The 21,492-nt window shown below is 39.6% G+C and overlaps 1 protein-coding gene across 1 annotated transcript in view; it reads left to right on the top strand.

Annotated features, from left to right (window-relative positions):
* SATB2 (SATB homeobox 2) overlaps positions 1-21,492 on the top strand; it is a 199,157-nt gene that overhangs the window by 68,874 nt on the left and 108,791 nt on the right. The window contains exons 4-5 of the mRNA XM_081577716.1: positions 11,689-11,815; positions 12,963-13,086. Coding sequence (XP_081433842.1) covers positions 11,689-11,815; positions 12,963-13,086 — 251 coding nt within the window. The remainder of the gene's footprint in view (positions 1-11,688; positions 11,816-12,962; positions 13,087-21,492) is intronic.

Below are 21,492 nucleotides of genomic sequence, written 5' to 3'. Positions count from 1 at the left end.
TAACCAGACTTCCTGTCAGGAATAAATGCTAAATCTCTAGCATGGTTCAGTTGCCTGTTGATGCCTATGGCATTTTTCTGATGTGTTTGAATATTTTATGGGGCTCAAATAGACCATTTTCATGATTCACCTCCAGGTATGTTGTGACTGTAGATCTACCTTCTATTCAACAAACTGCTACCTACTGGGAGCACACCTCATATGTACTGGGTCTCTGGCTTCTTTGTGATAGCCATTAGAATGGTAGTGCCATATTTAAAAGTTTGGTGTGCCACTTTTATGTATGACATTTCCAAAAGATGGAAATAAAGGTACCATCAGAACTTCTTTGAATATAAAATATCTGAAACCAGAAAGCCATGTACATTTTTAGATTTAATAGTAGAATGTATGTGAAGATGTACTGAAAGTAAAAATTATTAAAATGTTCTTAAAGAACCCCCCAAGAATTTAAACCAAAGAAAAAACCTCCAAACTAGTTGCCATTTTGTAATCGTTATAGCCATATTTGCTTCCATGTCTTATAGTTTCTTAACAAATTACTGCGAAATCAGGTTAGTTGGAACATGAATAAATATAGAACATAAATGAGGATACTTTTGCCTTCCTATTATGTGGCAACATTTTCTTTGATAATCAACATGCCCTCATAATATTGCCCTTAAAATCAGATATTATGTAACCTTAAATTATAGGAAACAGAATATGCCTGAAGGACAATTCTGGAATATATAATTGGGAGCATACAGTCTATAGGATTTCCAAGGGTGTTGAGCTCAGTGACATGGTATCTGGAAAACTAGGTCCTCAGTAAAACTTGTTGCAACATTTGAGCTTCTATCAGAAAAGAATACATGTAATAAATTAAGATGGGGAATACGTTCATAATGGTGTTCTTAGATCTTCAGTGGATAGACTTCTTACTCCAGAGGATGCAGAAACACTGGCTAAACATAATTTATGAATAGCATCTGCTAGAATATAGCCAAAGATGTTTAAAAGAATATATACATTTTCCCCTGTGTCTTTGATTATTGAAGATACTTTAGGAGGACAAATACTAGGGAAAAATCTCTTTATGCAAATATATTTCTGAATAGAAAGGAGGAGAAGTTTGTTTGTGTTACCTGCCAAAATTAACCATTTGATTCTGAACTCTTTCAGATAATGATTAAACTGAGAACAATAATAAGAAAATACATACCAGATGAAATAGTTTTATTCAGTGGCAGAAGCTCAGAACTGATCCCAAATAATTTCTCATAATGCTTTTCTTTCTCATTTGTCCTATTCCCCATGTAATAGTTTTAAATGGCATTCTTATGAAATAAATAACTAAACACTAACCATATTTTTTTCATATCCTGACCAATATTTTGGCTGTTTTTCAGAAGAATTGGAATTTTGAAAATTAAATAAAGGTTTCTAAAATACCAACTTCAGAAAGTTTTATTTAATTTGCGGAATAATTTTGTTCTCTCTGTCTGTTTTTTTTTATAGGGTCTTTATTAATTTAGTCTAGTTACTTAGTGCTTATATTAAATAATCTAATAAAAGTCAGGGTTATAGCATAACGTTTCCCAAATGTGAAGCAGCATCTATTACATGAGACAAAATCTTTATGCTGCAAAATGTAAAAACCATGTATAGAATTACAAGGCACGAAATGGTACTGTATGTATTTTTTAAAGTAGGACATTTTTGTAATGTAAGGGGGTAGTCAGCTCAAGAAAAGATTGACAGACAGCTCTGTATCATGTTGTTTGTTCAGAAAGTGCTCTATAAATTCATATTTCAGGTTTTCAATACTAATAATATTCCTGATGATCATTTCTCTTTATACAGATATGATGTAAAATTAATGTTCTAAAGAGTAAAAACTTACCTTGTTTGTTTTTGTCAATAATATTTGAATTGTTACAGGCAGAGCTTTCTCTGTGAGTATGTTTGTGTGTGTATGTATTTTTAGATAAATTCATTTAACCAGTGCAGCCTCAGTAGTTATTCTCAATTGCCAAACTATCTATTTTTGTCCTATATATATTTTTTGTATTGTTATAAACTCAGAATTAAGTATATTGTAGGTTCCCAGACAAGTATGTTCTGAGATTTCATTAATATGTGTAAGTAGTAATGGTACTTGGAAAATATAAGAAATGCTGGAAGAATGCTATTTCATTTACCATTTACTTTTACCTCAATGGAAGACATCTGAAATATGGATTGTCTTTAAAATCAAAGCTGAAAAGTGTAGGAGAGTTTCACTAAGTTGTACTGGGGTACTGCTAAGCTATGTATTCAAAAGGAAAATGTGTACATTTCAAAAACCATTTTTGTTTTGCCTTTTTTTCCCTGTCCTCATTGAAAAGTCATTCCTACCACAGGTTTAACAATAATAACTACAATTTATGCCTTTATGCTGCTACAGTTTGATGATATACCACAGTCAGGCCACAGGTTAGAAACACAGGCTGAGTTATTATATACTGCTGGGTAGTGATTTCCTGTGAACTGATTTATGGATAAATAATTCTATGTTCTTATTATATAGGATAGACATTTTTTAATTTCTTTAACAAAGCTTAGCTGAACAACAGAAAATTACATGCTGTAGCACAGGGACACAACCAGTCTGAGGAGGATAAACAGATGCAATCAGTGTCATGGGTTCTCCTATTTTTAAAAGGGGCTTCATCAGCATTTGGTATATTGTGGAAATAATACTGCCAACCAGAAGCCCCAGGGCTTAGTTACTCTGAGGCTGGGGTTTTGTATTGATACTCTTTTGCTGAGATCTTTTCAGGGAGTTATGAAATATGTAAACCTTAGCCTTTAGATATTAAAGCTAATGTTTCATTTTTTTCCCAGGCTGAATTTTCATTTTGTTTGAAAATTAATGGTAAAATGTACCTGGAATAAAAGAAAATTATTCATCAGCTGTTCTATAAGAATACAGCTGATATCTTGCTGGGTTTCTGTATCTGTCTCACCGATTGATTTGTAGGCTTTATTCTTCAGTACACCCAATATATATCTGTTTTTATCAGCATCTATCTCTATGCCATTGCAAACTGTGAGAATTATTCTCTTGTACTTTATAGGCGATCTGCTGCAGGCATTCATGAAATAAACATTTCTTATATTTGAGGTACAATGGGTAAAACTGTCATTTTGGTTTATTTTAAGAATGGTTTCACTTAGGTATGTGTTTAGCAATAATAAGCTACTCTACTCAACTGTGAGCTCCATAATTACAGGGATAATGTGTATTGGGTTATGTTTTCATCTTAGTGACTTATGCTGGAGACACAAAAGAAAAATTTGTTAAATGAATGAATAACTAGTGCTTAGCATAAACTCTTTTGATGTTTTATTGATTATATTGTATTATCCTCAGAAGTGATCAACTTTCTAAAAATTTGAGTCAAATATTGATTAACTCTAATGTGTATTATCACCATGCTTGTTTTCACATAGTTAGAGATAAATAATACTAGTGATATGAATTATGTATTTACTGAGAAGAGTATTTGGTGTCTTTGAGACAGGTTATAAACTGATAAAAATAACAAATACAAATGAACACAAGCAAGTATTGATATTTCTTTTTGTGATATGTTCACTCTTTGGCAGAAACACTGCATTGGGAGAGTAAAAAACTGATTTCCATTATTGCACCTTTTTAATTTTAGACAAAAATTGCCTCTATTTGCAACCTAACTTTATGTCACTAATGGGAAATTTACCTGCAATTGTATTTTGTTATTTGGTCTAAAGGCATCACATGAAGAATGGATTGGTCCTCTGTATTTTAGTGTAAGATTTGTCTAGATATAAACAATTTTATTTATATTATGCTCAATTCAGTCATGTTAACATCTATATGAATTTCAACCCCCAAATAAAGGCCCATGATTTGCAACTCAAAGACCTTGAAACTGCATTTGTAATAGTCCTCAGCACCAGGCATTTTGTAAATGTGTGCAGATGATAAATTCTTTGGAAATAGGAAAGATGATGTGGGAAACAGTGTTTATGTCTTAAATGGCACTGTTGAGGCAGATGATTTTTTTCTCAGAGAAGCTGACTTTTTAGGCCCTGACACCTGTTTGCTTATTGGTCTCATAGGTTGCTTTTTTAACATTAAATGTCAAGACCTTGCCCCATGAGTGACTGTGTGGTGGGGCACAGCACACATGAGCAGAGCGGAGTGGGAAGGGAACTGGTCCAGTAGGTAGAAAACTTGTCAGGTGAAGCCTGGAGCCTAGTCCTGGCCGTCATCCACTGATGTCCTTGAAAACTCACTCTTTTCTGATCTTCATCTCATTTTCAGGTGTCATACTGACCCTGTGCTCTCCTCTGAGGATGAACTCTAATGGTTTGGGAAAAAAAAAACCACTTTGTATACTGTAAAGTAATATAAAGGGATATTGTGATAAAATAAGCTCCTTCTAGGATACACTAACCAACCATGAGTATTTACTGTGCAGATATATAGAGAAAGGAATTGCTTCAGGCTGGATTGACCAGAGTTGGAATTATTTGTGGTACATAATTTGAAGAATGCATACAATTTCCAGAAGTGAAGGCATGGGATGAGTACTCCGGACAAAATGAGAGTGTGATATATATTCAGAAAAGAATTGGGAATTGCCATTTATTGAGCGTATACTGTGTGCCTGGCTGGGTGTGTGTGTCTGTTGTGGCTGTGTGTGTGTGTGTGTGTGTGTGTGTGTGCGCGTGCTCCGTTGCTCAGTTGTGTCTGACTCTTTGTAGCCCCACGGACTGTAGCCTGCCAAGCTCCCCTGCCCATGGAATTTTCCAGGCAAGAATACTGGAATGGAGTGCTATTTCTTACCCCAGGGGATCTTCCCAACCCAGGGATCGAACTTGTGTCTCTTGCCTCTCATGCAATGGCAGGCAGATTCTTTACCACTAGCGCCACCTGGATGTGTCTAGTACTATCTAATCATCATTAGTTTCCTCATTTTTTGGACTGGGGCTTTAAAACCTACTCATGGAGTATAAGCATTAGAAAGAATTTTGTATACTTACGCTGTTGTTATTGAGATTTCTCCAACACTGTGAGTCAGATATCCTCTGTGGGTACATACCCTCTCTTCTTTTTTTGTCCTCCTTCACTGTACTGAAGCATTTCTTGGGGTCTGTATCTTTCCTTAGAGGGAGTCAGGAAGAGGCTGTTATGGCATAATTAGATACACCTATCTGGATTATTTCAGCTCTTTTTTCCCCCCACAGAATACTTCCTTCTTTTAGTCCATCTGAATTCTAGTCTAGGTTTTTTTTAAAAAAAATTAGTGGAGTATACTTGATTTACACTGGTGTTAGTTTCAGGTGTACAGCAAAGTGAGTCAATTATACATATCCATCCATCCAGTATAGCTTCACTGTCCTAAAGTTTTGCTTTGATGGTGTTACATCCACACTCAAGAACTTTCAAAGATCTGTCTTCTTCTAATGTTTACTAGGCACTTACTCTGTGCCATCCCACTGCCACATTCGCATTCTCATTTTAAGCCTGGTGGCAACCCTAAAGAGCAGGCATTGTTACTATCCCCATCTTACAGATAGTGGAAACTGAGTCTTGAAGAGACCAACTAAACAACTTGCCCAAAGGCTCACAGCTGACAAGCAGAAGGGACGGGGCATGGACTCACCTCTGACCCCAGGCCTTGCTTATGACCTCTGACCCATACAGTGTGCTACTGAGTTGGGCATCCAGGCCTTCCAGAGTGGGAACCAAGCTCTTTCCAGTCTTCTCTTCTGATGTGCTTCACACTTGAACCTGTGTGGCTTGTAGGCTACTAAGATGAATGAGCACAGGGTATTTGAAGTGAATCTCTGACTTCCTAGTGATGTTACTCAAGGTAACCCAGCCCTACTTAACCTCCCTTTCCTCATGAAAGGAACTGAAAATAGATATCTGGGGTGAAGTTCTGAGGGAGAAATTAAAGAGGTTCACTTTCAGTACATTTGATGGTACAAAAAAATGAGACACTGAGAGGTAAAGGATTGTTGTACTGTTTTTGTTAGTTTTAAAGTAGGTGAGATCTGAACCTGCTGCTGCTAAGTTGCTTCAGTCGTGTCCGACCCTGTGTGACCCCATAGACGGCAGTCCACCAGGCTCCGCCGTCCCTGGGATTCTCCAGGCAAGAATACTGGAGTGGGTTGCCGTTTCCTTCTCCAGTGCATGAAAGGGAAAAGTGAAAGTGAAGTCGCTTAGTCGTCCGACTCTTAGCGACCCCATGGGCTGTAGCCTACCAGGCTCCTCCGTCCATGGGATTTTCCAGGCAAGAGTACTGGAGTGGGGTGCCACTGCCTTCTCTGAGATCTGAACCTACTTGTAGGTAAAAGGAAGGCGACACTGCAGAGCAAGTCTGTAAGAAATGAATAAGCAGAGGGGAGGGACAAGGGAACGGGGATAAAAGGAGGGACATAATTGATGTATGCTCTTCCTTTGTGATTTAAAATAATGAGCGCCTTTTGTAGGCACTTGACCAAATTAAAGATTAAATGATATTGAAGTCATCCTTAAGTAAATATTTTTGAAATTAACTATATTTGCCTTTTAGGGAGCATTACATGCATGATAAGACACTTAGTTATCTTTGACTCTGTGCGACCCTGTGGACTGTAGCCTGCCAGACTCCTCTGTCCGTGGGATTCTTGTCCATGGCAAGAATACTGGAGTGCGTTGCCATTACCTCCTCCAGGGGATCTTCCCGATCCAGAGAGTGAACCCGCGTCTCTTACATCTCCTGCATTGCAGGCCAATTCTTTACCACTAGCTCCACCTGGGAAACCCTAGGGAGCATAAATGTGTCAAGATAATTACTGTAAATTGTTGGAATTAATGATATACAGGCTCTGTACTGGGGCTTCTCTGATGGTTCAGATGGTAAAGAATCCACCTGCCAATGCAGGAGACATGGGTTTGATCTGTGGGTCAGGAAGATTTCCTGGAGAAGGGAATGGCAACCCACTCCAGTATTTGTATCTGGAGAATTCCATGGACAGAGGAGCCTGGCGGGCTACAGTCCACGGGGTCATAATGAGTTGGACATAACTGAGCAACTAACACATACAACAAAGCTCTGTACTGAGGGCGCTATGTTCAGTCTCGCAGTATTCATGTGAGGTCAGGATTTTTATTGTTCCATTCTACAGACGAGAGGATTGAGGTATGGGGAAATGATGGAACTTGCTGTGGTTGCATGGTTAGTAGGTAGAGGAGCCAGGATATGAGCAGCAGCAGTTTGACTTGGAAGCTGGAGTTCTTTGTCATTATGGTGTCTGCTTCCCAATTTGATTTCCTCAGGCAAGGGAGGTGGGGGGCATGTTCAAGTGGGAGGGGACATGGGTAAACCTATGGCTGATTGATGTTGATGTTTGGTAGAAACCAACACAGTTCAGTTCAGTTCAGTCACTCAGTCGTGTCCGACTCTTTGCGACCCCATGAATCGCAGCATGCCAGGCCTCCCTGTCCATCGCCAACTCCTGGAGTCCAACCAAACCCATGTCCATCGAGTCGGTGATGCCATCCAACCATCTCATCCTCTGTCGTCCCCTTCTCCTCCCGCCCCCAATCCTACCCAGCATTAGGGTCTTTTCCAATGAGTCAACCCTTCGCATGAGGTGGCCAAAGTATTGGAGTTTCAGCTTCAACATCAGACCTTCCAATGAACACCCAGGATTGATCTCTTTTAGGATGGATTGATTGGATCTCCTTGCAGTCCGAGGGACTCTCAAGAGTCTTCTCCAACACCACAGTTCAAAAGCATCAATTCTGCGGCACTCAGCCTTCTTCATCGTCCAACTCTCACATCCATACATGACCACTGTAAAAACCATAGCCTTGACTAGACGGACTTTTGTTGGCAAAGTAATGTCTCTGCTTTTCAATATGCTATCTAGGTTGGCCATAACCTTCCTTCCAAGGAGTAAGCATCTTTTAATTTCATGGCTGCAGTCACCATCTGCAGTGATTCTGGAGCCCCAAAAAATAAAGTCTGACACTGTTTCCACTGTTTCCCCATCTATTTCCCATGAAGTGATGGGACCGGATGCCATGATCTTAGTTTTCTGAACGTTGAGCTTTAAGCCAACTTTTTCACTCTCCTCTTTCACTTTCATCAAGAGGCTCTTTAGTTCTTCACTTTCTGCCATAAGGGTGGTGTCATCCGCATATCTGAGGTTATTGATATTTCTCCTGGCAATCTTGATTCCAGCTTGTGTTTCTTCCAGCCCAGCGTTTCTCATGATGTACTCTGCATAGAAGTTAAATAAGCAGGGTGACAATATACAGCCTTGACGTACTCCTTTTCCTATTTGGAACCAGTCTGTTGTTCCATGTCCAGTTCTAACTGTTGCTTCCTGACCTGCATACAGGTTTCTCAAGAGACAGGTCAGATGGTCTGGTATTCCCATCTCTTTCAGAATTTTCCACAGTTTATTGTGATCCACACAGTCAAAGGCTTTGGCATAGTCAATAAAGCAGAAATAGATGTTTTTCTGGAACTCTGTTGCTTTTTTGATGATCCGGCGGATATTGGCAATTTGATCTCTGGTTCCTCTGCCTTCTCTAAAACCAGCTTGAACACCTAGAAGTTCACGGTTCACGTATTGTTGAAGCCCTTCAATTAAAATTTAATTAATTAAAGAAAAAGAAAACCAATTCAATTTCCTCAATTAACACTTGATACCAGCCCAAGTAATATTTCTGTCTGTTTTATACCAAGGAAGGAGGACTGTATCTCAGGAAGGTATTTCCAAAGAGGGTTAATACTTTAGACAAGACCTCGTTTGGAGGAAAGGCTCATTAAGAAGGGTTGCTCCAAGTCCCTGCCAGGCTAGAAGAGAGCAGCCTCTGGACGTGGCAGTCCTAGCATTTCTCGCACCTGCAAACTCTGGCAGGTAGTTAAGCAAAGAGCATGACTTCTAGGTGCAGGTTAGTCAATATGGTGTGAAAAAGAAAAAGCACGCACCACTTCCCCTTGCCTGAAAATAGCGTGTGTCAACAGCTCTCTCCCAAGATGTAGAAACCAACCTGTAGCAGCTGCTCTCTGTGAAGGCATTAAGTGGTGAAGACACCTGTATGTGTCTAATTCCAGCCCAAACAAGTCTCCTTCTGGCTCATCAAGGTAGGGAGAAAATTCATCTAAATGGAGAGGAATAATTTCAATAGAGTGATTGTCTATCATTTCCTGTAGAGATTCCTCCCCCTCTACCTTTAAAAAATTGAGGTATAATTAAATACAATAAAATACAGGCATATTAGGTGTTTGGTTACGTGGATTTTGACAATTTTTATACCCATGTAACCACCAGCCAAAACTAGAAATCCCCTTTATGTCCCTTTCCAGTCATGACCCTGCTCTCTTGAGGTAAGCACATTCTGACCTCCCTTTTCATAGACAAGTCTTGCTTGTTCTTGTATTTTATATAAATGAAAGCATTAGGAGATATTCTGTTGTGTCTGGCTGCACTGTGGTATAAACTTGTAGCAGAACACTCCGCAACAATGAAAAGGAATGAACAACAGCACACAATAGCATGAATGAATCGCCTCTAGAGTTGTGCATTAAAGTTTACAGGATTCATTGGCTTTATGCTACCTTTGTATTCTTAGTAACCAAATGACCCACACAGTTGTCTTCTACTTGCTTAGGAGTTGCTGGCTTCATTTTTTCTCCCTCTAATCTCATAATAAAATACCACCTTTAGGAGATGATCTGGTTATACTCAGGCTTCCCAGGTGGCGTTAGTGGTAAAGAACCTGCCAGCCAGTGCAGGAAATATGCAAGAGATGTGAGTTCAATCCCTGGCTCAGGAAGATTCCCTGGAGGAGGGCTCAGCAACCCACTTCAGTATTCTTGCCTGGAGAATCCCATGGACAAAGGAACCTGGTGGGCTCCAGTCCTTAGGGTTGCAAAGAGTCAGACACAACTGAAGCGACTTAGCATACACACACAGGTTATACTCAACTTATGGGCTATCACGATAAGGGGTTTTTAAAGGGAATTTAAAACTGTGGAGTGGTTTTTTTAAAAAGGAAATATATTAGACATGTCCCACGGTATCTTTTTAGTACTTTCAAAAGTCAGAAGCAGTAGAGGAAGCAAGGAAGCAGACCTGGCCTCTGCGGATGGCTGTCCGGTGGGCCCTGGATGTTCATTTCATGACTACTCCATGCTGTGTGCTGTGCACTTTTCATTGTCATGAGAGAGAATGTTAGGAAAACTATCCCCACAAGAAAACAGCTTTTCTTGGCAAGTGAAATATGACTTAAGGAGCCAGAACTGGAGACATACGGTACTATGAATGAGAGCTGTGTTACTTTATTGGATCTGAGTCCAGGCACTATTTATACTGCAGCATATTCAGCACCAGATTGTTAAATCTTAATACTGAAACAGTGCATCATTTTAATATTTTTGTTCTGTTTATTCCCTGTTTTCAAGCATTATGTCAAGCATTGCGCATTCATTGATTTCATCTTGGACAGGACGTGCCCTGACCAGAAAGTTCATTTCCTATTATTGGAATTTTGCCCCATAGCTCTAAAGCAGCATCTTGTGAAGCTTTTAAAGGTTTACTTGGGTATACAGGTGTTATCTCTCTTTGAGGATAAAATATATTTTTTGAAAGAACAATGTAGTTGGAACTCACCTGTGTTGCCAAAAATAAAAATAAAAATGCTGTTCCTCGTCTATCACTAAAGCATAGCTGTTTGGGATGTGTGACAGTTTTTGACATCTAGGGGACCTTTGGATTTTTTTGTAGCATACAAATAAAATGTTTGTTTCTCTGTGTTGTTTGTGAAGTGGGTTTCTCTTTATATTTTGTTATCAGTGTTATGTGTGCCCTGTGCTGCAGATAAGTTCCATCTTGTGAATAGCCTAGCATTTTCACCATGGCTTGCTGAAGCTGTTCTGTGAATCTGTCCAGGTCTGACCAGGATTTTTATTTTCTCCATTGTCACAAGTGTTTACCATATGTAGCACAGGGGAAGGGTACCACTGTCACTGTGAAAAAAGCTGAGGAACTATCAAAGGGGGAAAAAAAGGAAGTTGAAGGCATCTTTGCTATTTCTGATCTGTGGTCAGTCATTGTGCTGTGGAAGACAAGCCCTCCGCCTGGTGAAACGTGAATTTAGAAGTGAATTCTCATTGCTTCTTCAGCTCCAAATGCTATTCACACTGGGTTTCGCACCACAACCAGGATGTGACTGTGTGTGTGCTGAGCCCACACACAGGAATTTTCTTGTACAATTCAAAACTGAATCTTATATTTACTTAAGACTTGCTTTTTTTTTTTTGTCTATGAAATCAGCAGTTCGGTATATTTAGCATCAGTCTTAAGTTAGACTGTGAAATAAGACTTTGGGGGAAGGAAGTGTCCGTATGGTTTTCTAAGTAATTTAAGAAACAGGAAAACATAAAAAAAACTGATTGTCCATGATGAAACCTCATCCTTTCATTCTCATCTTCCTGTATAGTTAACTCAATTGTCAGCCAGAGAGAAATAGGCTATTGCACAGGGTTGTAAAATATCTCTGAGTGGGCCTTGAATGTTGGCTATTGGATGACCTTCTTAACATTGAACAAACAATGGGAGGGTTTAATAAATAGCAGCTATGTGTTTATTATGTTTTTCTTCCCTGTGCAGGAATAATCAAGCTGGGGAGGTGGAACCCTCTCCCCCTCAGTTATGTGACAGATGCACCCGACGCGACAGTGGCCGACATGCTGCAAGATGTCTATCACGTCGTGACATTGAAAATCCAATTACAAAGGTGGGTGTCTCTGAACATCTGCCCTTCCTTACTCTCGGAGCTGCTCCGTCGATCATAGACTCGCTGCAGAGATCAGCTCATCCTGTCTTTGTTCATTTCTTGACATCGGATGAAATGAAAAGAAAAAAAAAAAAGAAGAGGAGGGGAAGGGGGCCCTTCACCAGGCATCTTTATAGTCCACATTCCAACTGTTTTATGTTTTGTTTTCAGAAGCAGTGAAGTGGTAACCTAGGGAGAGCTTGATAAATCATTAAAAATCTGCAGCCCATAAAGGGGCACTTTCCAAAGCCCCTAATTTAATGAGTCCTCTGGTTAAATGCTTAGTACATAATACTTGAAGAATCAACACCTCTGCTGTTTCAGGCTTGTGTTTGAGGGGTGAGTTGGGTGCCTGGGTAGCCTGCTTACCCAGAGGGTACTGGCACTGGATGTCTTTTGCTTTCCTCTCTGGTAGCCTGCAGAAGTTCTGGGAATGGTTCCTTTTTTTTCAGATACAGCACTCAGGACAAAGTATACTGCTAAGGACTCTAGAGGTTCTCTGCAGTACCTTGTGTTGTCAAGTTCCTGCAAGTCATATCCCTTATATTGTCCTTTCCTCTATAGGTTTTGAATTTACCCCCTTTCAGAGAATTTGCACTTTAATAGGGATCTACCATTCCCATCCTTGTCTAGGAATACTTTAATGTCTTTAGTTATTTTTTGGTTAGGTAAGTAACATCTCTAGATTGTTCTGTGAGTGTTAAGGGTGAAAGTGAAAGTGAAAGTGAAAGTAGGCCTTCAAATCTGATGAAACTTATGTTACATTTAACCTTAGGAATGTCCAATAGTTAAATTTAAGTTGCAGAAGTTTGTAATCACACTGCCATGCCATTTCTATCAGCAGGTTGGAAAAATCATATTTTTAAAAATTGGCATTTATCTCCAAAATGACTGTTTTTCTCAGGCTAGTGTGATAGCCGACTGAAAGAGGCCATGATGGGCTCTGCCGAGGCCCTAGAGAAGCAGTTTTACTCCTTTTCCCTCATTTCGAACCCAGGTTTGACCCTGTTCTTTGATGGTTCTCCTTATGCTTTACAGGACGGGAGGTGACTGCTGTACTCTGCACTATTAGGGTTTGCATGTCATTCATTCTTCCTCTGTTTTCCAGTTGTTCGAAGTTGGAAGACTTGCCTGCAGAGCAGTGGAACCATGCCACAGTCCGCAATGCCTTAAAGGAATTGCTTAAAGAGATGAACCAGAGCACATTAGCCAAAGAATGCCCTCTCTCCCAGGTCAGTGTCTTCAGAACAAACGAAGCAGCCATGGGTATGCTGTCTAGCAGGAGGGGCACTCCCGCTCAGACAGTTGTCTTTATATTCACACTACATCGTGTTGTTCAGTCACCCAGTTGTGTCTGACTCTTTGTGACCCCATGGACTACAGCATGCCAGGCCTCCCTGTCCCTCACCATCTCCCAGAGTTTGCCCAAGTTCATGTTCATTGCATCAGTGATGCTGTCCAGCCTTCTCATCCTATGATGCCCTCTTCTCCTTCTGCCCTCAGTCTTTCCCAGCATCAGGGACTTTTCCGATGAGTCCCCGGTGGCTCAGCTGGTAAAGAATCCGCCTGCAATGCAGGAGACCCTGGTTCGATTTCTGGGTCAGGAAGTTCCCCTGGAGAAGGGATGGGCTATCCATTCCAGTATTCTTGGGCTTCCCTGGTGGCTCAGACAGTAAAGAATCTGCCTGCAACGCAGGAGACATGGGTTTGATCCCTGCGTTGGGAAGATCCCCTAGAGGATGACACTACATCTTAGGTGGGCAAAAATATGGAGATTGTGGCGCTTTTTGTTGTAGAGGAGAACTTATCACTAGAGCTCTGATGTAGTAGGAGTCACATTAAAACATTTTACACTCACTCCTTAACTTCTCATACATGTCATAGGAGGTGGGTATCAGTATTTCTATTTTATAAATCAAGAAACAAGGCCCAGAGGCACTTTACTTGCCTGAGTTTACTCAGCTGGTTAATTGCAACTCCAGTTGAGACCTCCCTTGCCAAAGTTCAGGCTCCAAATTGCATTTCTTGGTCAATGAAATGGGTCAGCCATCCCAAATCCATCTTAATTTGTTTATATTTGTTTATTGAGCCTTTTCTGGGTCTAGCAGAGAGAGATGATCTTTGCATCATATATGTTTTATAGAGATTTTGTAGTGAGTTCAGCATGTAAAAATGCACTGTGAGAAAAAGTGATACTCTTTATTTAATGAACTGATCATAAAGTATGACAAGTCACAAAAGTAAGAGACCGAGAGGATGAAAGGGAGGAATAGCAGAGGAAGGGCTTCTGTTTCTGTGTGTGTTCATGGGTGAGGGAACCACTTTTTCTAATGATAAGATGTTTTAGTGGCTATCAGGAGTGGCTTAGAACAGCTGTGAAGTGAACTCAGGTTGACATTATTTAAAGCTATGAATGGAAATCCGTTTTCTGGTGTGAGTTGCTACATTTGATTTAAGACAATAGGCCACCTGCATGTCTGTCAAGTTCAAGGGACGATAACAAGAACCATGGAAAGTTGATATGTCCTGAGCTATGTTCTGTGATAACAGTCTCTGGGAGAAGTAGGTAGCCTAGTGGTTAAGAGTCTGCATTGAGAGTCAGTCAGATCTGGGTTCATGTCTTGGCTTACAAGCCTCTGTGACCTCATCTATTTCTTTGTAAGTAAAACCAGGAGAGTAATAGATCTAAGTCATATAATGAAGAGTAATGAGATAAATCACATAAATTCTTGGCCTGGTACTGGCATACAATGATACTCCATAAATAGTACCAGCTGTTATTATTGAGACATGATATTGTTGGTGTGAACTGAATAATTTTTATATGTGTCTTGGAGAGTGTTTGGAATAGATCCTCTGAGACAAAGCCTGCTATTGATATCTTAGCTTCCAAAAAACTCAAGACAGCATGCACCTAGGTGATTGGTAGATGGAAAGGGACACTAGTGTTTCTTGACCATCAGTCATGTCCCTGCTTCTGTGCTTACAGCTTTCTTAGGCCATTTCAATACCTCCCTGTTGGTATGTTTTGTCTAACTCTTTGTGACCTTGTGGAGTCACACCAGGCTCCTCTGTCTATGGGATTTTTCAGGTAACAATACTGGAGTGGGTTGCCATTTCCTCCTCCAGGGGATGTACATAGGGTTAAATCTTGTTGCTAGAATTTTTATTTATTCCAATGTGATTACTTATGAAGTTCTGAATTATTGAATTATCTTGAATTATTCTGATCACATGTAGGGACTGGATAAAGAACAATTTAGAAAAACAATTCAGTCATTTGTCCTAAATTTTACAGTTAGTCACAGTTAATTTTCTCTTGGATTTACTTGAAAGTCAAATTGGGCTTTTCCTGGAAGTAGACAAGCTCCTAACTTAATATCACCAATTCGGAATTTTATCCAGGGTTTTTGAGGCCTGCAGGAATTTGGTCAGTATTGATCTGTTGTGATTATTTGGTTTGGTTATAGCTATAAGATGTGACTAGAGAGACAGCCTGCATGGAAGGAACCCACATGAGGAGCTGAGAGCCCTGAGCTCTACTCTCATTCTCTCTCTCTCTTTTTTTTTCCTGGCTGAGCCACGTGGCTTGTGGGATAGAACCTGGGCCCCGGGCAGTGAAAGGACCATGTCCTAATCATTGGACTACCAGGGGATTCTTGAATCTCAGTTCTTTTATGCTGGTTGTGATCCTGGGCAAGCCTGTCCACTCTCAGAGCCTCATTAAACTCATCTGTAAACTGGGCATGATTGTGTCCACATATGTCATGTAATTTGCAGGGTTGTCTTAAGCTTTGAATGAGAACATCTTTACCCTTGGTGTAAAAATGCTTTTGCTCTCCCATTTTCTCTTCTCATTGCTTGCCCACTGAGTTGCCCAACCTCAAAAGTTTCTTTTCTGTCACTCTCACAGTAGATACTATTGGTTCCACCACCTCCATATTAAAATCTTCCTCCTTTGTGCCATTGCCTTGTTTAGACTTTCATCACCTCTCCTGTGAAATATTTTAAGTCATCCTGCGTCATAATCTTTCTTCTGGCACCTGCTTCTCCAACACTAACATTGTATCATTTCCTTGTCTATAAGCCTCCAGCGGCTCCCCCAGACACTAGCCTGATTTCTATCAGTCACCTTCGTCCCTCTACCTACTCAGTGCTCCAAATGTATGCAATTGAAACATTTAACATTTCTCAAACTTCACCAAAATATTCCCAAGGGTGGGAACAACCTAACTACTACCCTTAGCATTTCCTCTACTCCATGCACCTATGTTTTTGATATTTTTAAAATGTCCGTAGAAACCTTTTTACCTGTTCAATTACTAACCTCCCCTGTCTACATGAGACTAGTCCTCAAGGGAGATGTGCCAGGTTAATCTCTGGCTTTGGTGGCCCCTGTGCACAATGCTGGTGACCTTGGAGTCCTTCGGTGTGGCACTACCTTGCTTTTGCTGTGCGATTTCTCTTGGCTAGCATGCCCTACTCTCTCCTGCTTGATGAAATCTTTCAAACATCAGCTGGGAAGTCGCTTCTGGTGAAGAACCCTGACCTTCTGATTAAAGTAGTTGCTTCTTCTGCTTTTAGTAACCTTTTGGACACACCCCTGTTGAGCACTTATCACAGCCTGCTGTCAGTGTTATCTGCCAGTTCTCATCACTTAATGGACTGCCTCACAATAGCAGAAGCCATCTCTTATCTTTTATCTCTGGAGTTCTCAGCATTCGGCACAAAGTATATCTTGCATGTAGTTGTTACTCTAATGCAGGAGTTTTAAACTTTGGCCCAACTAAGCTTTTGGGTTGGATATTCCTTGTGATTGGGGAATGACCTGTGATCCTGTGTATTACAGGATGTTTAACAACATCCTTGACCTCTACCTACTAGATGCCAGTAGCATTCCCCACCCCACCCAGTGCCAGCCAAAATGTCTCAACATTGCCAAATGTCCTTTGAAGGGAGGAAAATGATTCTTGGTTGAGAGCCACTGCTCTAATGTGTTTAATTAATTTAATATTAAAATGTTTAGAAAGTTTTATAAAATATAAAGTTTTATTATTTTTACAGTGTTCTTGGCAGCTCTAAAATGTTTTGAATGAGAAACAATGAATATAGTATTTTGGTGGTTGATACCCCCAGAACATTTTCAATCAAACGGGGGCTCTTTTCTGTTGCTTAGATATGGGGGATATTTGATTTAGGCTTCTGGTATGTTGTGTGATTTTGGAAAACGTCACTGGAGTAGTCCTTCTCAGCCAGCAAGGGCACATAGTATGCGTGTCTGCATTAATCCTATGGCTGTTACTCTGCAACATTCCGGATTATTCACTTAAATTGCATAGCTGGATTGAATTTCAGTGTGGAGATAAGCTCATTCATTTTGTTAGTGGTTACAATAGAATAGGTGAATATATTTTTATTCAACCTGTGTAGTGTGAAAAAGAATGAGTTTTTGTTTATAGACAGTGAAACAGTCATTTAAAAATGTATTTTACCAGCGTGAATGGAGTCCCAGTTAAGAGTCAGGTACTTTACAAAGGATTGGGGGTATAGTGGTGAAGATGAAAGAGATGAAGCTTTCAGCCTAGGAAGAAGAGAGTGGAGCACCCAATAGTACTTCACAGGAGATTGGTAGATTATTAGACCATTTAAAATATTCTCAGTTCATGAGTAAAAGACTGGTTTTGAAATAATTCTCCCTTATTACCCCCAAGTCAATCCATTTTAGGTATTTCCTCACTTAAGTTTGGCAGTTGCATGAAAGAATAATTCAGTGGCTAGTACATGTTTTCTTGAATATCCCAGTGGTCTATATTTCAAAAGAGCAGTCTTGAGGGCAGAAGGAAGGAGTGGAAAAGTCCATAAAAAGGCAACAATTGCAGGCTGAGGCATATATATTTAAAGACAGGGAAGTCGTGATTTAGCTGTTCTCTGTCTGGCCAGATGCTTAGAAAGTATAGGTTATGTTTGTGTGTCTGTGTATTTATTTTTGATTTCACCTTTCAAAATGTGTTTAAGTGCTGACAGCCTCTTCCTTTTCCTCTGATGTCCTCCTGAGTCACCACTTCCAGCCTCTTCCATCAGCCCCATTGTCTGTCCCAAGCATCCTAATTTACTGTACCTTAGGCCTAGGTCTCCCTTATTAAATGGTCTCTAACTGTTCCAATTTGAAAACATTATGAACATGTCTTTTTGTGGCTTACTAATTTTTTACTCAAGGAAAAGTTAAAAGACAAAGCCCCAGATCCTTAGGGTTTTAATCCATTAAAATAAAAAGATCTAACAGTACCCACCTTAACCACCTCATAGGTTATTAAGATGATTAAATGGAAGGACAGTTTGCAAATGCCCCCTCCTCCCTTCCTAACATTATCTCTGCAACACTACACACGCTTAAAACTTTTTTCATATATGTGATAAAAATACATAACATGAAGTTTTATCATTTTAACAATTTTTAAATTTATAATTTTTAAGTTTACAATCCAGTATCATTAACTACATTTACATTTCATACAATCATCACCCCCTACCCCCATCTATTTTCAAAACTTTTCATCACTCCAGATGAAAGTTCTGTAAATATTAAGCAATAATTGCCTATTCTTCTCTCTTCCAACAGCCCCTGGTTACCTCTGTTCTATTTTCTGTCCCTATCAATTTACTTACTCTAGATGTCTCATAAAAGTAGAATCATAGAATATTTGTCCTTTTGTAGTGGCTTATTTCACTTAGCATATAGATATATTTTTAAAGCAGCTCTGTCCCATGCCCCTAGTTGAGGTTTTATTGCCAAATATTTGACGAACAAGATGACTGGTAGAAGTTACTGTACTGTGAAAATGTTATAGTATTATGGTGGTGTTTATGTAGTCTTTTAGAGACATAGATTGTATGATAATGATTTGTGTCATTCTAAGCAAATCTTGCCCATTTGAGGGGTCATTAAAGGACAGCTTAAGTTGCAATATGCCAAAATAATCAGGCAATGAAATCAAATAGCCAAATGGGTCAGTAGAAAATAACAAATTGATCATGCGCTCATTTACAGACTAGTGACTGATCAAGTGCCTGGATCAGTATTGTCTTAACCAGTTGCCAACTGTCCGTATCATTTAATCTTAAATTCATGTATGACCTGTGGTAACCAGGTGTTGACTGTCCCTTTCAGTTGTTATCATGTAAAGTTGTATTAGATCACCTCCAACCTCATGAATCTTGTTGATGGGGACGCACAAATGACAACTTCAAAGTAATTCCCATCGGGTGATTGGGATGATGTCTGAGAAACGACTCCATGGAGGGAAGAAAGCTGACATTCACTGGGTCCATATCTTGTGTGCTAGGCCTTCTACACAGATCTTCTGTCTGAATCCTTCCAGCCTCGGAGGCTAGTATCCGTATTTCACCCTCACAGGTGAGGGTGCCCCTGTCAGACAAGCAAACCCTTCCACAGTCTTCTAGGCGAGAAGTTCTTGAATTGACTCATGTCAGACTCCACAGCCCAGAGGAAGTATTTCTATCAACTAGAATTGCAGGGAGTTGCCATTCTGATAGTATAACTCAGAAATGGTGATGGAAACGGATGTTAGAAGGCTGACAAATAACATTAATTTTTCATGATAAAGTAATTCCTCCAAATCATTTTTTCCCTATACTATACCTTCCTGGTGGCTCAGACAGTAAAGAATCTACCTGTAGTACAGGAGACCCGGGTTCAATCCCTAGGTCAAGAAGATCCCCTGGAGAAGGGAATGGCAACCCACTCTAGTATTCTTGCCTGGAGAATCCCATGGACAGAGGAGCCTGGTGGGCTACAGTCCATCAGATCGCAAAGAGTTGGACACGACTGAGTGACCAACACTTTCACTTTCACTTCATATCCTTAATTGAAATATTATTATGATCTCATGTTTAATAGTTATTTAGCATATCACAAAACATAATGACAAGGCTGAAAACAAGCAAAGAATATATATGTCATTCATTGCCTGCATCATGCTCTTTCCTCTGTGCTAAGGTAGAAAGGATGGCCCTGAGACGCCAGCTTCCCTCCCACTTCTTGCTCTGAGGAGGAATTCATTCTCACCAATGGAACATGTAACCATTCACTTTGGTTTTAAAATGTTCTTTTTAACAGTGAGTGTGTTATGTATCTGCACCTTAGCTACTCTTAGTATAATGTTGCTGTTCAAACTGATCTCACTAAGCCAAAGGGAAAGTGGTGAAAAATACCCAATTATTTTATCTTTCTTTTTTGGGAGGGAGGAAAAGGCAATGCTCAGATCTCTGTCTTTCCGAGCATATTGTACAAATCATCTTAACCTGTGTTTACTGTTTTGCTTTTCCTGTCAAGTTTTAAATTACCTTTAGGTCGCCTAACTTCCTATGATTCTTAATTCCTTAATTAGCGCATATAAAGGCCTGAAACTTTTTGTTTCATTTTTGTCACCTTGTTTCTTGCTATGTCTAAAGAATTGGTTGCAAATATCCACTTTGGGTTTGCACTCGCTGATGGAGATGGTGGTGAAGATTTTCCATGAAATAGTGTGGCCTAGTGGTAGTGTCTCTTTGTGCTGCTCCCTGCGGCTATTTGACTTTGAACAAGGTGCTTCTTTATTCTGAGTTTCTGGGTCCTTAGTCTGAAAAATGGAACCATATTTAAAATGATAGGTGACATCTCTTTTCTGGGATAGTCAAAAACAAGCAAGTGAGTTTAAAATTTGTCTCAGGAAGCTAAAAGAAATGTGTTTTTCTTAGTTGTATAATTTCTACTTAGCTACAATAAGTATTAATAATAGTACCATAATGTTCTCTTGCAGTTGCCTTAGAGCAATTTCAAATTAGTTAGTAAACTTTGCAGTAAGTAATTTTGGTATATTTTGAGTTCTCTTATTTTATTAAAAAATAAGTTCCAAATATAAGTCGCAGAGGTGTCAGAGTGGCTGCAAATAAGGGATTTTAATCCCTCATCTACATTCTTTATATTTAAAATTTCACTATTGGTTACAAAGAAGCCCGCAACTTTCAAAATTTTTTCTGTAGTTGGGAAGATGTGTTAAACCTTTCTATTTATTTCAATACATAACATTTTTCATAAATAGCTTTGTCTACAATCACTGTCTGTGTGCTGTTTATGGTTGTGAGTAAGTATCTGAGGGGGCTGCCTCAGTTGCCCATCACACATGTCTTCCTCCTTTCTTTCTCACAATCCCTCACCATGCAAAGTGAAGCATGTTTATTAAATGCAAAGTCAGTTTATTATTATTAGTCATTTAATATTAGTCTATTTAATTATATTTCATTTTGATTTTAGTTGCTAAGTCATGTTCAACTCTGTGGGGCACCATGCTTCTCTGTCCATGGGATTTCCCAAGCAAGAATACTGGAGTGGGTTGCTGTTTCTTTTGCCAGGAAATGTTCCCAACCCAGGGACTGATCCTGAGTCTCCTGAATTGCAGGTAGTCTCCTGCACTGCAGGCAGTTTTCTTTACCAACTGAATTACTAGGAAAGCCCTCTATTTAATTATAATATAAATATTAATATTTAATAAAACTTAGTCCCATAGTTTGTGTTAAAAATAACAGCACACATATCTTTTGGGCTATTCATATCAGTACTGCTTTATGTTAACATGAAT

The sequence above is a fragment of the Giraffa tippelskirchi genome, chromosome 3, assembly GCF_054371585.1.
Source record: "Giraffa tippelskirchi isolate mGirTip1 chromosome 3, T2T-mGirTip1v1.2.pri, whole genome shotgun sequence".
NCBI lineage: Eukaryota > Metazoa > Chordata > Mammalia > Artiodactyla > Giraffidae > Giraffa > Giraffa tippelskirchi.
Note: the sequence above shows the minus strand (reverse complement) of the source record. Positions and strands in the feature narration are given on the sequence as shown.